Here is a 17559-nt window from a genome sequence, read left to right on the forward strand (position 1 = left end):
TGCCTCTTCCTGCCAGCTCCCGACTCACAACCCAAGGCACTAGAATGAGGCGTCAGAGAGCACGGCATCAATCAGAGGCTGCTGCTCAGGGACTACCCAACATTCTGCTCACTAAAAACCAAACCAATCCCTGCTCATCTGCAGTATTTGATGGGTTCAGTCATGGACACTATGGGCTTACATATTCATTCTTGAGTTCACAAAGGTCACAAAGGCGTCACACCCCCTCGTTCTCATTATTTTGTATTTATTGAGCACTTGTCATGTTCCGGCCCCAGATTCCAATGACTGCATTACCCACACCCACTCCCATCCCTAGATCTTTGGGAAAAGCTTCGTAATCACATATGGTCATAAAGACACATGATATAAGGACAAACCTCTTGGGGACCCTGGAGTGTTTGATCTTTGGCCAGTCTGTCCCTGGAAAACTACAGAAATATATATGTTTATATATATATATATATTAAATCTTTGCTCATGTCTGTACAACATTGATCTCTGCTAATTGTTTAAAATAGAACTTGATTCTCTCTATTACAGCATCTTCTAAGCCCAACAGCCCCACAATAAAAGGAGGCCTGGCTTCATAGATTGATGCAAATCTCCCAGAGCAGTCTAAGTAGTCACTCTGAAGTTGCATGGCAATCTAATATCTATTTTTCTCTTGAGCTGATGTCCACAGGAGTAGGACTAGGCAGGGGAGCACTTGGCAATTACATGGAAACACCCATGAGCTCAGTCTAAACCATGAGTGGCCACGACAGATGTTTTTGAGATTGGAACTCTATTTTCCAGACATTTCAGGTGGTTCCCCTGCGCTAGTGATAGTGAAGTTAACAGTTTCCTTGAATGCACATATGGACTGAGGGTACCCTAAAAAGTTGTGAATATTTCAGTCAACAAGTAGAGACCCTGCCACCTTCCATGTTATATCTGCTGTCCCTCAGCATGGTATCTTCAGCAGTTAAGTGGCATTTCCTCCAACAAACTATGATTTCCCACTCCATGGCTAAGAGAAGAGCCAACAACTTCTCCGAACATCAACGGCTCCTCCATGGGCATAAGCTCTGGCAGAAGTATGTTTCATGACACAAGGCCTGCTTTCTCAGACACTGCTGGTGTGAGCCCACACCTTGCATGGGGCTCTGTGTGTTAACCAACAGAAAGGCTGCTAGCACAAAGAGCTGGTAGAGTGGGAAACCAATGACAAGACTACAAGTCACATGGTGCTGGTGGACGGGTGAGTGCTGGTCATGGCCAGAGACTGGCTTTCAGTGTTTATATCACTGGGTAGACATCGAACTTAGGAGATATCCTTAGGAGGCAGCTCATCAACTACCTTAGACTCCTGATCAATCTCCTCAGAGACCTCCTGAGCCTGCAGATCAGTCTCCTCAGAGAGCTCTTGGGATGGTTTGTCAGCCTCAGGGATGTCTTGAGATAGCTCACTGATGGCAGGGGCCTTCTGAGCCAGCATGCCAACCTTCACAGAGAACTCCTGGTATGGATCTTCAGGGATCTCTTGGGTTGGCCTGCCAGTTTCCATAAGGGTTTCCTGGGCCATGCTACCAACACTTACAGGGAATCCATGGACCATCCTGCCCAGTTCTACTGAGACTTCCTGGCATAGCTGGTTACTCTCCTCAGGGTTGTCTTGACAAAGCTGGCAAATTTCCTCACAAACTTTCTGAGACAGCTGGCTGGCCTGGCGCGGGTGGCATGTGTTGGTAGTAGTGTCATGGTCCTTCAGCAACAGCTGACTGATGTCAGGGACCTCCTGCTTAGGCTGGCCAATCTCCTCAAGGATGTCGTGGCACAGCTGGGTGATGTCTGGGACCTCCTGGCATGTCTGGCTGACCTCGGTAACATCCTGACTTCCTGAAGGGCAGATTTCCACAGGTAGCTCTTGAAGGGACTGAGTTGGCTCAACAAGTTCTTGTTGTCTTTCTATGTGGAACTCTCGTGTTCCATCTCCAGGAGACCCCTGGAGCAACCCAAGGCCTTGCTTTTCTTCAGTCATATGTGTATTTACAGAGGACTGATCACTGAAGCCAAAGTGTGAGTTTCCATCTACTGCAGTAGGAGAGGAAGGGCCAGCACTGGACACAGTGCTGGAAGGCCCGCTGCTGTCTGTAAAGCAGAGTTAGGAGGTCAAGTCAAACGAGCTGCAAGAGGAGGCTCTACCCATGCCTGGACATTAAACCCTAGAGCGCATTAGCTTTGCTGCTCATGTTTTGGAGAAAAGGTCTGGATTCTTCCTAAATGTGGCCAATTATGCACTTGCTCAGCTTAGAAATGGTTACACTAACCTAATGATGCTAAGGCTCACCTAAGATTCAGGAGAATGAGGCCCACTTCATCTAGTTTTCACAAATACTCTCTGATCTCAACTCTAAATTCCCATGGCTCCTCCTTCCAACTTTGGGTACATGTAAGCATTTTGTCCCAAAGGTTCACAATTACTCTTATACATCAAAACTACGGGAAGGGAATACTTAAAATACTGATTATCAGGTTCCATCTCCATAGTTTCTAGTTCTATAGGCACAGTGTAAAGATATGGATAGGAAGAAGGGAAGAAGAGGAAGACAATATTCTGTTGGAATGTTCCCAGTTGAGGAGACTATGTATGTGGCTCAGTGGTAGAGTGCTAGCCTATCATGCAGAAAACTCAGGACTCAGTACTGCACTAACCCAGGAATGGTGATGTGTACCTATGACTTCAGCGCCTGGTAGGTGGAAGGAGCAGAAGTTCAAGATCATCCTCAGCTATACACAGCAAGTCAAAGGGAAGTTTAGACTATATGAGACCGTCTATCAAAACAAACAAACAAAAAAACAAAAACAAAAATAGGGAGAAAGGCTCTTAATTAAATGTGATGTCCACCTTTTGTTAAGAATCCTTTCTTTAGCAGTTCTTGACCTTTTGGCTAAGATCAAGTAACAGATCATTCTTTAAAGGAATCAGTGTATTTTAAGAGCAAGAGATGTCCCTAGAATTAAACAAGAGAATGTAGAAAGCCTTTATAAATCAGGACTGAAACATGGCAGCTCACACCTTCAACTGTAGCACCACAGAGCACTGAAAGTTCAAGGTCACCCTGGGCTACCTAGCAAGCTCTGGTAAAGGCAGAAAATGGAAAAGTAAACCTGTAAATGAAGACACCAGGAAAGAACCACAAGGAGAAGAGAAAGAGCAGAGCCCGCTGCTTCGTGCCCTTCCTCAGGTCTCTGCTCTCAGAGGAGCTGCTTCTCCCCACGTGTCTGTTATCCTTAGCCTCTCACTGGCTGTCCTTGGTGACAATATGAACAGTGACTGCAAGTTCTTAGGGTTGGGACACCAGTGGCAGGCAGGCAGGCACCAGTGAGGAATAAATCTTCTCCTTAGCATCCTGCCTACAGACATGGCTGAGACCACACAGACCCTTCATGGAGAGCACGGCGTGAAGCTGGCACTTCAGCGCTGGGCTTCAGGCCTGGACTACTTTCTAGCACCCTGTGTGGGGAAAAATTCACTTTCTTTGTTTCTTTCACCTAAAGATGGAAGACTATAATAGAACTCCCAAATGACAATGCTTCAGGGTATTTTGCGGGGAGGGGGTTATCACAGACATCAATAAGGTTCTTGTAGAAATAATGGATTATATTCCAGGAAAAAGGTGTGTGTATGTGTATATATATATATATATATATATATATATATATATATATATATATATATATATATATAAAACTGTTTACATTGATCTTTACATATGATTCAGGGAATTCACAGAAACTATCCATCTATCTAGGTCAGCCGGGGGTGGTGGCACACATCTTTGATCCAACACTCAGGAGGTAGAAACAGACAGAACTCTGAGTTATAGGCCAGTCAGGGTTACACAGAGAAATTCTGTCTCAAAAAAAAAAAAAAAGCTAAAAATAATAAAAATAACAAGGACCTTAAAGTCTACAGGAAGGATGATAGGGCCTCTAGTAGTGAAAGTTCCCCTTTTTTTTTTTTTTTTTTTTTTTTGTCCGAGACAGGGTTTCTCTGTGTAGCCCTGGCTGTCCTGGAACTCACTTTGTAGACCAGGCTGGCCTGGAACTCAGAAACCAAAAACCCGCCTGCCTCTGCCTCCCGAGTGCTGGGATTAAAGGCGTGCACCACCGCGCCCGGCCGAAAGTTCCCTTTTATAAGTGTCGTCTTTATCAATGGACTTTCAGCTATCACTAGTCATGGCCAACAGGGAGGTCAGGTGAAGACAGGTGAAGAGCCTCACCCCTCCTTATGTAAAGGTCCTGGGAATCACGGTCTTCAGTGGGGCTGGAGGACAGGGGTGCACAGGAGACTGCTTCCCAGAACAGCCATTCCCATCTTCCTCTCTTTAAGTAGCCTAGGAACTTGCTACATTCTGGAGCTTGCTAAGTACCTCAGGCTGCTCACAACTCTAACTCCACCTCTGCCTCCTCAGGGAACCATGGAACCCAGCTACTCACAGTGGGCTTCTGTTTGCTTTGTTTTGTTTTTGTTTTTCTCAAGACAAACTCTGTGGAGCCCTGGCTGCCCTGGAACTCACTCTGGAGACCAGGCTGGCTCAGAGATCCGCCTGCCTCTGCCTCTGGAGTGCTAGGATTAAAGGTGTGTATGGCCACTGCCTGGTTTTTATTATTTTTTTAGTGTGTGTGTGTGTGTGTGTGTGTGTGTGTGTGTGTGTGTGGTGTGTGGTGTGTGGTGTGGGAGGGAGTGTGTATGTGTCAGATTTGCAGGCAGTTGTGAGTCACAGAATGTGGGGGTCAAATGGAGGTCCTCTGGAGAAGCTCTGCATGCTCTTAACTGCTGAGCCACCACTTCAGCCCTGGCCCAGTTTTTAACCCTCGTCTTCTTAACTCTCACAGGACAGCTCTCTTATTCACCCATCCCTCCATCCCTCTTAGCTTCTGATTAGGAAACTAAAAAAGTTTACTTACACCAAGGTGGCTTTTCAGAGCGATGCCGAAGTTGCAGGGGTGGCGAATGAAGAGTGCGGGGTGGGGAGAACGGGCTATCTGAGGCCTGGTGGTTGTGCATAGAGTCAAAGAGGGCTGTGTCGGTGGAGGGAGAGGCGTGTGAGTAAAAGGCCTGTGGCAAATCATCCAGGCTCTCAACCTAACCAAGGCCACTTTACCCTCCCTCTGACTGAAAAAAAAAGTACCCTCGAGACCCTGACCCAAACCTTTGTCATTTTTTAAACTTTATGGTTCTTTCCAAATATACAATTGTTAATTTGCTTGTTTACAAATAATGGGTTTAATGATGGCGTTTTCATGCATACGTATTATTGTAATGTGTTCACATTTATCTGCCACCCCCATTACTCTGTCCTGTCCCTCTCCCTTGGTCTCCTACTTACCAACAGACAGACAGACAGACAGACAGACCCCTTTCTGACTCCTGTCACACACACATACACGTTTCATTCTATAATACAGAATGTACTTTTAAAAAAGTAGATGACAGCTCCGAGGGCTGAGCAGCCAGCTGCCAAGGCTGGTGACTGGAGTTAGGCCCAGGGCCCACATGGTGCAAGGAGAGAGGAGATCCCCACACTCTGCTCTTGCTCTTTGCCTTCACTGTGCACGTCACTGAGCCTTATCCCCAACAGAGAAATGTAAAAAACCTTTCAAGTTGCTTTGGAAATGAAAACTTGATTCTCTCCTTCTGCTTTCAAATTTTCTGTCTTCTGCCCCGTGCAGCACTGTAGGCCCTTAATCCCAACTTTGTTTTTCTTTTCCTTTTTAACGTACTTTTTCCTACTCTTTTTTTTTTTTTTTTTTTTTTTTTTTGGTTTTTCGAGACAGGGTTTCTCTGGATAGCCCTGGCTGTCCTGGAACTCACTCTGTAGACCAGGCTGGCCTTGAACTCGGAAATCCGCCTGCCTCTGCCTCCCAAGTGCTGGGATTAAAGGCGTGTGCCACCACTGCCCGGCTTTCCTACTCTTTTAATAAAACCTACAGAATTATGTTTTATTGGATCATATTAAACTTATAAATTATCTTGGGTAGAAGTAATATTCTTTTATTCTCTCTTTTTTTGTGTGGGTGTGTGTAAACATGCATATATGTTCATGTATGTGTGCACATGTGTGTATGCACTCATGTGGAGGTCAGAGGTCAGTGCCAAATGTGCTCAGATTGGTCTCTGACTTTTTAAATTTAACCTCACATGTACTTACTTAAATGTTTGCTCACATGTATCTATGTGCCACATGCATGCCTAGTGCCTGAAGAGAATTTTAGAGGACTTTGGATTCTCTAGAACTGGAGTTACAGATGGTTGTATGCTATGAGGTTAATGGGATCAGACCCAGGTCCTTGGTATTTATATATGTATATGTCTGCTCATGTGTGCGTAAACAACCCAAAGCATGTGGGTGATTGTCAGGAAACAACTTAGGGGAGTTGGTTCTCTCCTATCATTAGGTCCCAGGGATCAAATTCACATCATCAGGCATGATAGCCACTACCTTTACCTGCTAAGACATCGTGCCAGCACCAATTGTATGTTGTTAAAGCCACTTCTATGTCTTTGTGGTTGTCTAACTGTGGGTTTTCTTTTTTTCTCACAAACTATTCTTCTATTTACTTTTCTATATTTAAGTTTCATTGAGAAGTAACAACTGTGCAGGTCTGCCCTCTTTCAGAAAAACATGTCCCATCAACATCAACCGTGCGGCTGACACTAAAGAGGAAGATGGTGTCTTATGACCGAGGCCCATGCTCCAACAAGAACACCGCACACCAGCCAGCACCAGCTTCTTTCATGGAAGCCTTTAAACCCAGGTAGACTCAGACTTCTCCCCAGAAACAGAGCAAGTAAGTTAGCTCCTGAGGTTGCCTGTTTGTTCATTTGTTTTCTAAAGTGTTGAAAACGAAGCCAGGATGAGTTTTCAAACATCTTCTTGACCTATTCTAATGAAAACGTTATAAAATACAAGCTTCCACTGCAGTAGCCTCAGCTATTACTTCACACAGCTCACTGTGAGCTGCAAGAGGCTCTTCTGCTGCACGATGTAAGCAAAGGGGAACCGTGAGTGCCATCTGCGTGATACTTTCTCTATAAACTGGTGTTGGATAGGAAACACAACCTCTAAAAAGGGAAGAAGGGAGGGACGGAGAGCAAGAGGGTAATTCTACTCTGACGTTTAAGCTCTACAAGCAGATTTTGTTTTCAGTGAGGAGCTGGGAGAAGATGAATTTGGTTCTTTTATTTCAAGAAGTATCAAATGGGGAAGGGGGAGTTGGCTCAGTAGGTAAAGGCACTTGCTCACAGGCTGACAATAGAGTTTGATCTCTGGGACCCACATCACATCATGGGAGGCGTGAACCAACTCTTACAAGTAGTCCTTTCACCTTGACACACCTTCCCCCAACTCATAAAAGAAATAATAGCACTATCCGATGGTTGTACACCTCAAAGATCTCACTCTCTCAGAACAGAGCCTAGGTCAGAACTTCAACACACTCCAAGTCAACAGCCTTGTTAAAAAAATCGCTTTGCCAGCAGCACTAACGGACGGACGGAGGACAGAAGAGTGCTTCTGTCAGTTTAACACAGCTAGTGTCATCCGGAGGAGGGGCCCTCGACGGGAAAAAAGGCCTCTGTTAGAGTGGCCTACAGGAAAGTCTGTGGGGCAATTTCTTGATTACTGATTGAAGTGGGAGGGCCCAGTTTCCTCGGGCAGTGCCACGTCAGGCCAGGTGATCCTGGGAGGTATAAAAGGGTATCTAAGGACAGGAGAGATGGCTCATTGGCACTTGACATCTTGCAGATGACTCCAGCTTCAAGGGATTTGACAGTCTCTCTCTCTCTCTCTCTCTCTCTCTCTCTCTCTCTCTCTCTCTCTCTTTTTGGTTTTACGAGACAGGGTTTCTCTGTGTAGCCCTGGCTGTGCTGGAACTCACTCTGTAGACCAGGCTGCCCTCGAACTCAGAAATCCACGTGCCTCTGTCTCCCGAGTGCTGGGATTAAAGGCGTGCCGGGCAGGATTTGATTGTCTTTTCTGTTCTCTACAGGTACTAGGCACTAGGCACATATAAGGTATGCCTACATACATGTAGGCAAATATACATATAATATAAAAATCTATAAATCTATAAACACATAAATGAAAGTAAAAGAAAGGTAGCTGAATGTGAACCCAGAAAACAAGCTGGTTATCAGCACCCCTCCATGGTTGCTGCTCTAGCTGTGAGCTCCTCTACAGCTCACTTCATGATAAAAGATGAAATATACTCTTTCTCTTCAAGGTGCTTTTGGCCATAATACTTATGGAAATAGAAAGCAATCGAGGTCAGCATCATGTCACAGATACACGAGAAAGCAGATAGGGGCCACCAGTATGATCAAGAAAAATCTGCCTATTTTGATAGCTGAAGTCTGAAAAGTCAGGTGACCATGTAATCTTTCCTGCCCATGGCCCAGTGCTTTTCAGCTTGGGTTAATGTCTTTGGCTGCCAAACCTCCATATTTAGTTCCTTTTTTTTTTTTTTTTTTAAAAAAGATTTGCTTATTATATATAAATGAGTACACCATTGCTTTCCTCAGACATACCAGAAGAGGGCATCAGATCCCATTACAGATGGTTGTGAGCCACCATGTGGTTGCTGGGAATTGAACTTAGGATCTCTGGAAGAGCAGTCAATGCTCTTAACCGCTGAGCCATCTCTCCAGCCCCACATTTAGTTCCTAACTATCCATGTGTGTCAGTGCACGTGCACGTGTGCCAGTGCACATGTATGTGTGGGTGCATGTGTGTCAGTGCACGTGCACGTGTGCCAGTGCACATGTATGTGTGGGTGCATGTGTGTCAGTGCACACGTATGTGTGGGTGCATGTTGAGGCTGGAAGACAACTTGGCACCATCAGCAGCTCCACTCTTCTCTGACTGAGACAGTTTCCTTCACTGGCTCGGAACTAGCCAAGCAGGCTAAGCTGGCTGGCTTATAACCCTCAGGATGTGTGTGTGTGTGTATGTGTGTGTATGTGTGTGCTTGCCTATCAAGTACTGGGTCTATATGTATTCTTTTTTAAAGATTTATTATTGTTTTTTAAATTAAGAATTATGTGTATGTGTGCCTACTTAGCTATACATCCATCATGTGCATGACACTGCCTGCAGAGGCCAGAAGGAGAATCCACGGAACTGGAGTTTTAGGAAGTCGTGAGATGTCCAATGTGGGTGCTGGGAACTGAACCTGGGTCTTGTGTAAGAGCAGCAAGCACTCTTAACCACTAAGCCATTTCTCCAGCCCCTTATTTAATTCTTAAATTGTATGTACACGTGTGTCTGTATAGTAGCTGTATGCAGGAGTGCTGGTGCCCACAGAGATCAAGAGGGCGTTAGAGCCCCAGGAGCTGGGGTTACAGGTAGTTGCGGACCGTCTTACAGTATGGGTACTGGCAGATGAACGCAGCTCCTCTTCAAGAGCAGTTAGTTGTTTGAGGCAAGGTTTCTCTGTGTAGCCCTGGATGTCCTGGAACTCACTATAGAGAAGGCTAGACTCAAACTCAGAGATCACCTGTCTCTGACTCTCCAGTGCTGGGGTTCAAGGTGTTTACCACCAGGCCAGCTAAGTTTTTCAAAATACAGGCTACAGGGATCCAACTTAGGTTCTTATGCTTACAACACAAGTATTTACTCACTGAGATATCTACAGCACCCCATCACACACACACTCTGTCTCTGCCTCTCTCCCTCCCTCCCTCTCTCTCTGGCTCACACTAACACGCTCACTCCCTCTGTCTCTCCTCTCTTTCCCTGTGCTAAGGACTGATCAGAGGGCTCTGTATTTGCTAAGCAAACACTATCACTGAGTTAAATTCCCAACTTCCTATTTTCAATTTTGTTTTCTGTTGTTCTATTTATGTGTATGTGCATCTAAGTGTATATGTGCAGATGTGCTTCCGTGCCCATGGAGGCCAGCAGAGGGTGTCAGACCCCTAGAGCTGGAGTTAACAGACAAGCAGCTGTGAATCACCTGATGTGGGTGCTGGGAGTAGAGCTCTGGTCCTCTGCAAGAGCAGCAAGCACTCTTAACTGCTGAGCCATCATCTCTCCTGCCCCATTTTAAATTCATTATTTTCTCATGTTCTACAAATTATCGAGGTATGGAGGTAGAGCTAGAGATACACACAGTACTTCCCATACCTGCAGATGCCTGTGCATGGGCATCAGTGTGGCGCTGGCAGACTTTAGTCAAGAATTCACTCACTTGGCGCAAGGAAAGGGCATTGTGCAGTGTCTCCAGGGGATAGATGGTAGGTACCATGGAGCACCCTTCAAATCCTGTTGGAAAAGAGATGAGCAAAGTCAATGTTATTCCCACCAGAAACACTCCAATTGGCCAAGGAAGGATGGAGAGTCCCTGAGAGCCATCAAGAGAATCTGTGGCTTTTAGAGAATGGGGTATCCAAGATTTCCAGGGGAAGGAACTCTTTGGAGCCCTTCAGGAAGTCTATTTATGTCATCTCCAATTTTCCTAAAATGTCCACCCATTAACGCCTCCAGGTGATCGAATCACCTCTCACCCTACCTATGGAGGTCCTACAGCATCCTGTGGACTAACAAGAGCACCAGCCTGCTCTTGTACTTTCTGGGGCAAGAAAACAAGGATCAAGAGGCAAGGGGTTGAAACTGTAGATCTAACATGAGGCGGTGGGTCATGGAGCTCGGAAAGAACAGCAGATTTCAGGGGTTGTGAAGAAAACAAAACAAAAGAGAACAGATTAAGGAGAAGGCATGGAATCCAAGGAGGGGCTCATGCAAACTTAGGATGTGGGTAGAAAGGCTAGAATACTCGGATGCAAACTGGAGCATGCAATACATGAAGCTCAGCTGAGGAAAACCACATGCATGAACAGGGTAGGGGATGGGAGTTCTTTCTTGGTCATTTCCATCACATTAAAGCCTTTTCCTTATGCTCTACTGCAACATCCTGGGCTTGCTATGTTTTCTCTATTCCACCAAGAAAATGAGGCAACTCTTGCCCCTCCAAAAATACAATATAATCCAGGTCTACAAGTCTCAGTAGGGTCAAAGGTAGACATCAATGGCTAACCCTACTCCTGGGACTACTAACTGAAGGATCAAGAACATGTCCTAAGCACTTCCTCAGCCCCAGATGGTTCCAGTGCTTCTCTGCAAAGGAACTAAGAACAGGGAGGCAGCACCGTCTAGGGAAGACCTAGGCTCTTCTTCACCAGTAAGTAAAAGTCCTGCCTCACCTCCCCATACCTGATCATCTTTTAACCTGCAGCTCTGCTTATCTGGATGTTCACTTGATGCCCTGTGCCTTGGCTTCCCTTATAATCTAGTGGCAGGAGGCAGAGGAGTCCCTAGCTCTTCAGAGTAGTTAGGAAAATGTTTGGTTTTGAAGATGATGGTAGTAGAAGATTAGAGAGATAAGAACAGATTAAATATAAATAAAGCAAAACACAGATTCCAGGGCAAGAGATTACTCCTTTGCTGAGTTGAATGGGTAACATTAGGGGGAAGTGAGAAAGGAGACTAGAAGGGAGATGAGCAGCCAATGCTACAGCTACCAGGCAGCCTGGCCCCAATCCCAATCAAGCAACTAATGCAAGTCACATAACCTCAGAGACTAGACAGGCTCTCCAGCCAGAAATGCAGTAAGCAAAGCAATCAGTCCCAGGCAGGGTAATGGCAGCAGCCAGCCTGTGGCAGGGGTACCGTAGAGGCACTCGGGGTCATCCTGGCCTGAGCGCAGCCAGTTCCGGAAGAGGCGCAGGTGGTAGGAGCACTGGTGCAGGTGGTGCGCCAGCGTGGCATCCAAGGAGACTGGCCAGCCCCTTGGGCAGTCAGAGGAAAGAGTGCGCAGCAGCCGGACCACAGGGTGCTGGTCATCCAGCAGCTCTGCAGGGGACAGAGGGACCACGATAGGAAGCACAAAGATAGAGAAGAGGGAGAGACAATGAGGGGCACTGACTGACACAAGTATCACTGAGAGTGGGGGCCACTTCGACCCAAGGTCAGCTAAGGAAGAAGGAAAGATGGTCAGAGCCACGGTCCATCCCTCACTCGGAAGAAGAGTATTGACACCACACAGTGAGACTCAGAGAAGTCATTAATGAGACCCTAAAACTCCAGCCCCCCTTCCTCCCTGAGCATAATTCAGTCAGTGCTTGTGGAGCAGTTACATCACTCTGGAAAAGGGTGAGCTTGCAATTCTGGAGCCAGGAGCCTTGAGTAGAGCTCAGTATCTCTGAGCCATCTTAGATTAAACCCTAGGTCCACTTCTCAGACAAATGCATTTATGAGGCTGGGAAAGAGATGAAGAGATTCAGAGTCACTCTGAGAAGAAGGTCAGAATGATACTAAGGTAGCACGATAACGCTAGAACTGAGAACATTCCAGAAGGCCGAGTACTGCTGCAGCACAGACTCTTAAGGCAGCCACAGACAGACCTGGTGCCAGGTGGCTGGCACGCCATGCTGGCAGGAAGCCAGGAGTAGGACTCCTTTGAAACAGTGAAGAAAAAAAATAAAATAAAATAAAAACATCAGAATCTGCTCTTTCTAATACAAATAGGACTAACTGTCCTTTATCTTACTCTTGTACAAATAAAGTCTCAGGATGTGAAGGTGGGGGTTGAATCATTTTATGTTTTCTTTCCGCTGATGATCAGCCTCTGCCCTTTGTCCAGCTGGTGTGTGGAAGAGCTTTGATTTGGCATCTCTCATACTTTTAGCAGCTTGGCAAATTCTGTGGATGCCTGGGATTCAGCAGCAAAAGTGCTGAAGGCATGGAAAGTCATATGATGAAGGGTACAAGAGGGACAGCATCGTATGATCTTGGAGGAAGTCTATGGGATGAAGACCTGATATGACCACGAGCAACGGCTGGAGTATATAGAAAGTCAGTAAGGGAAAGGGAGGAGGGTCAAGGCAGGTGAGGAGGACTGCACAGAACACCAGGCCAGAGCCGGCTCACCTGGTGGTCCCACGAGACTGTAGTTTCCAAAGAGCTTGGTTTTTGGATGTCAAGAGAGCACTCAACCCTTCCTGGACCAGCCCAGTGAGCCCTGACTGTACCTATGGTCACAGACACGCGGGACAAATCTGTGGGCACTCTGACATTCTGGGTGAGGGTGAGCCATTGGCTCTTTCCCACTAAATGAATTTGCTTTGGTGAGTTTGGCACACAGTTTAGTGATGTGCCACACCTGTGTGTTGGTTGTAGTTACAGGATATGCTATAGCTCACCAGGAGCACAGGCAGGGATGATGTTCTAGGGGCTACTCTTCTCTTTAAGTATGGAGATAGCATTGCCTTGTCTCTTTTCCAAAGCCAGGTCCAGTTTTGGGGGTGTTTGCTTGTTTGTTTGTTTGTTTGTTTGTTTTCTAAGCTGTTGTTGCAAAGCCAGGCATCATGCAAGGCGGTGGTGGGTGGTGATGGGTGGTAGGCTGTCACGCTGTTATGAAGACTCTGCCACAAGCAATTGTAGAAAGCTCTGGAACTGCTGAGTCAGTAAGGCAAGACCTTGGCCATGGGATAGAGCTCTCATGTTGTCTTAAGGGCTAACCTCCATCAAGATGATCTTCTTTACCAAATACAATAGCTCCAATTTTTTTATTATAACAGGTAAATCCCAGACTCTGGGCTTTGCAAGCACATTAACCTCCCAGCTCAAACACAAGAAAAACAGGGGGCTAGAAGAACCTCAAGGACGTGAGCAAGGCTGTCAGAGACCTTGGGTTGCTCTCCTGCACTATTCCTGAATTGTCCAGGTCTTCCTTCCTTTCCTTCTTATGGCAAAACTAATTCTTGTTTCTTCAGCTGCTGAATCTGCCAACCAAGGCTTCAGAGAAGTGGAGATATAGCTTTGTGGATTTGTTTTATGAATTTGGATCTTTTCTTATGGTGCCTGATAAACTAGGAGCTACGTGATTTAGCTCTTACTTCAGACTCCCAAGCTCCTGCTACTCTAGGACTCTTTAAGACCCAGTCCCAGGCTTGGGGTTGGGCATGAAGTTCTATGCTGTGATGACTGTGCTATGTGAGGCTCTATGACTTAGCACAGACATGTCACTGTGAATGGGGACTTCAACCACAGGTAGAAGAGCGAGTCTGGAGGTGGAGCTGGACTGAATAAATTTAGGGTCCCCAACCACGGGAGAGACTTCAGCAATGTCTAGAGGATAGGCAAGGCCTGGCCATGCTAAAATCTAACACCTGTCACTGGTAAGGCAGCTGGTGGGTGTGGATACATGAAATCAGAATAATCTTCTGTTTGTGTCCCAGCTTTCAAACAAAAGAAAACCACATCTAACAAAACTGGATTTACTTGGGAACAAGAAACAACATAGAGGAAAAAAAAAACCCTAAAGATATAAAAATAAAAGCTCAGGGGGCTGGTGAGATGGCTCAGTGGGTAAGAGCACCCGACTGCTCTTCCAAAGGTCCGGAGTTCAAATCCCAGCAACCACATGGTGGCTTGTAACCATCCCTAACAAGATCTGACTCCCTCTTCTGGTGTGTCTGAAGACAGCTACAGTGTACTTACATATAATAAATAAATAAATCTTTAAAAAAAAAAAAAAAAAAAAAAAGCTCAGTAGAGAGTGGATCTTAGGTTCTCTTGATGTGCCCCCCCCTCCTCACGGTGCAGTACCCACAGACCTAGTTCTTCTATAGACTTACAATGTTACTCCTTCCTAAGTTTTGCCAGAAATCTCATCTTAACTCTTCATTTCCAGCTTCTCTGAGATCGTGTTGCCATAGGCACATCTGGCCTTGGAAAACTGAAAACTTAAGATCCAGAGGCTGGGGCCTAGCTTACTGGCAGAACATATGGCTAGTATACATAAATACCTGGGTTCTCCAGCACCAACCATTCAGCCAAAAAGAAAAAAGGAAAAAGAAACAGAAATGAAAGAAAGAAGCCTCAAGGAACACTCTTTCTCCTTACCTAATACCTCCCTTCCTTTTTCTTTTCTTTTTCTTTTATCCCCTGTTTCCTAGGCTCAGGCACTAGGTTAGTAAAACATAAAGCAGATGTCAGGAACACAAGAGCCACACAGAGTACACAAGATGGCAGGAGACGGAATATGGAGATGGTAAGTGATATATCCAAAGCCAAAGCTCTTATAGGTAACTGTAGGGTTGCTCCAAAAGAAGAATACACTCATCATCGACCCCATCAAAAGATCTGGAGAGTAAACCAGGAAGGTCAAAACTGCACAAACTGAGATAGCAGGGAGAGAAGAAATGAGCCCAGGTTAGGTAACGCTATTCTCATCTAAGAAGGAGGCCCTAGTCTGTCTGCAAACAGTCTGCCGGGTATGTGATAGGAAAGGGAGAGTCATAACTGATGTTTTGGTGCTGATGCTGACAAAAGTGATGTGATGATGATGGTGATTATGGAAATCAGACCCTGAGTTGCCACAGAGATAGGTCAGCCTATCCAGCTTACAGCCATGGCTAAGGCTGTCACAAGGGAAATGCCCCAGGAGGGACACTTAGTGAGGGGCTCATTCAGAGAAAGCAGGGTGTCAATATAGTGGAAGGAGAGGCAAAGTCAGTGTCGGAACTCAGGGTGAAGTGTCTGGAGGTGACATGAGGAGGAGGAATGATGCTGAGTCAGAAGCAAACGTACCGTTAGTCGGATGCTTTGCAAACGACACAGAAAATCGTTTTACGGCCGGGACAAACAAGAGCTCTGGGGAGAAAAGACATCACGGGGATTATACCCACCCCTGTGCCCACCCTCAGCTTTGGAACCTGCCCACTGTGTGCTTGGTTCTTTTCCTCGACGTGTAATCTGGTTCCATCCCCATCCACATTCACTTACTTCCTCTGCTGTAATCTCTCAGCAGTTGGTGTCACTTCTACCACAGCATGGTCCCACCAAACAACCCTAATTTCGCCACCATATTCTCCTCCTAGCCATATGGAAGTAAAATCTGTGTAGAAACTTCCCTCCCTTCCCCCAGTGTCCTTCCATGTCACTTTTTCACCTTAGCTGAGCGACCACCACATCCCTAACCCTGATTCCCTGAAGTGCAACCAAGACTCCACTGCATTCCTCCTGACCATGTCCTCACCCCTACAGGCCAGAATCCAGGAAAGAGTACAAACGGATGCAGCCAGGCTGTGTGGGGGAGATCATGAAGGGAAAAGCATAAATAAGTAGTATTTGTATGGTGAGAGGGAGTGCAAATGGAGGAGTGCAGGGGTCCTGGCTCCTTTCCCATTTACTATCCATGAAGAAAGCTTGGTATAAGGCCATTGCCAGTGCCATCTTAAGCATGAAGAGTTCTGGAGCTCTATGCTTCCTGGGGTATAAGTTGAAAGAGAGAGAGAGAAAGAGAGAGAAAGAGAGAGTTGCCCCCAAAACCACCCACATACCATCTCGGTGCTTTAGACTGGCAGGCGGGAGCTTTTTGCCATGGGTGCGGGCGTAGTCCTGTAGATTCGGAGCGCTGGAGGAGCCACCCAGCACTGTGGTGCTGAACAGCCCTGTGCACTGTGAGCCTGCAAGGCCGGGAGCACATTAAGTAGCCGCGCAAAGCTGCATTCAGGACACACAACTCCACAGTACAACATTAAGACACACACAGCCATTCAGCGTCACCACAAAGCGGCTACACCAAGTAACCACAGAGTGTTCACTACTGTCCATGGCCACACCAGGCAAGCAAAGTAGCAAATCTCCAGACTATCTACACAGCAGACAAAAGGCCACCACAAAATGGTTAGTCTCATTAGGTACTCAAAGCCACTGAGGTAACTGCTTTCCAGGTGCTCTCTAATCAGGGAATAGGGAAGGCTCCCTAACTTTTAAAAACGTGTGGGGGGAGGGGAGAATGCATGCCATGGCATACACTGGAGCCCAGAGGACAGCCTGCTGTACCCAGTCCTCGCCATCCACCATGAGGGCCTCAGGGATTAAACTCAGGTTATCAAGTTTGGCAGCAAGTGAGTTTCATTATCGCTGAACCACCTCACTGGCCCATGTTTCCTTCAACTTAATTGGATGTCCTTCATTCTGGAAGAAGATTTGAGAGACTTAGAAATCTAGCCCCTTATAAGTTTGAAAGGGAAAGGCTCTCACTGAAACCAGAGGCAGGGTTTTAGGTACTTGGCTGGCATATAATTCCAAGTCCTTCATCCAACACCCCATCCTCCAGGGATTTTTTTTTTTTTTTTTTTTTTTTTTTTTTCTTTATTTACATGAATGAGTCTTATACCTTTAAAGCCAGAAGGGACTCAGAGACAATCTAGTGTAACTTTCTCATTTTATACCCTAGGTGAAGAAACAGATCCAAAAGGGTCTGTCCCCTTTGCTCAGGGTCACAGTACAGGAGCTAAGGGGACAGGAATCAAGATCTCTCTACTCTAAGGACTGTGTTTGGTTAGAAAAGAGAGATTTTGTTTTTGTTTTTGTTGTTGATTTTTTTCACAGAGAAACAGCACAGATTCTGAAATCAAGATGGACACAAATCAGAAGATAGATGAAAAGTCAGTTGCTTATAAAGTAGTGTGTGCATGCCAATTACGTGCTAAGTGCCCTG

General features: G+C 46.1%; 1 protein-coding gene across 14 annotated transcripts in view; it reads right to left on the reverse strand.

The window, feature by feature from the left end:
- Positions 1-230: 230 nt before the first annotated feature.
- Positions 231-17559, reverse strand: part of Ppip5k1 (diphosphoinositol pentakisphosphate kinase 1) — a 45121-nt gene continuing 27792 nt past the window's right edge. For 6 of the 14 annotated variants that reach the window (XM_029536272.1, XM_029536271.1, XM_029536273.1 and 3 more), the window contains 5 exons: positions 16394-16519; positions 11718-11900; positions 10176-10313; positions 4957-5070; positions 231-2133 (listed from right to left, as the gene is read on the reverse strand). In XM_029536272.1, the coding sequence (XP_029392132.1) occupies positions 1307-2133; positions 4957-5070; positions 10176-10313; positions 11718-11900; positions 16394-16519 (1388 nt within the window). In that variant the 3' untranslated portion in view covers positions 231-1306. Of the gene's footprint in view, positions 2134-4956; positions 5071-10175; positions 10314-11717; positions 11901-15641; positions 15705-16393; positions 16520-17559 lie in introns of all 14 variants that reach the window. The other 8 variants (XM_029536277.1, XM_029536279.1, XM_029536281.1 and 5 more) reach the window with 4 other exon arrangements.

This window comes from Mus pahari, chromosome 3 (assembly GCF_900095145.1).
Source record: "Mus pahari chromosome 3, PAHARI_EIJ_v1.1, whole genome shotgun sequence".
NCBI classification, from domain to species: domain Eukaryota; kingdom Metazoa; phylum Chordata; class Mammalia; order Rodentia; family Muridae; genus Mus; species Mus pahari.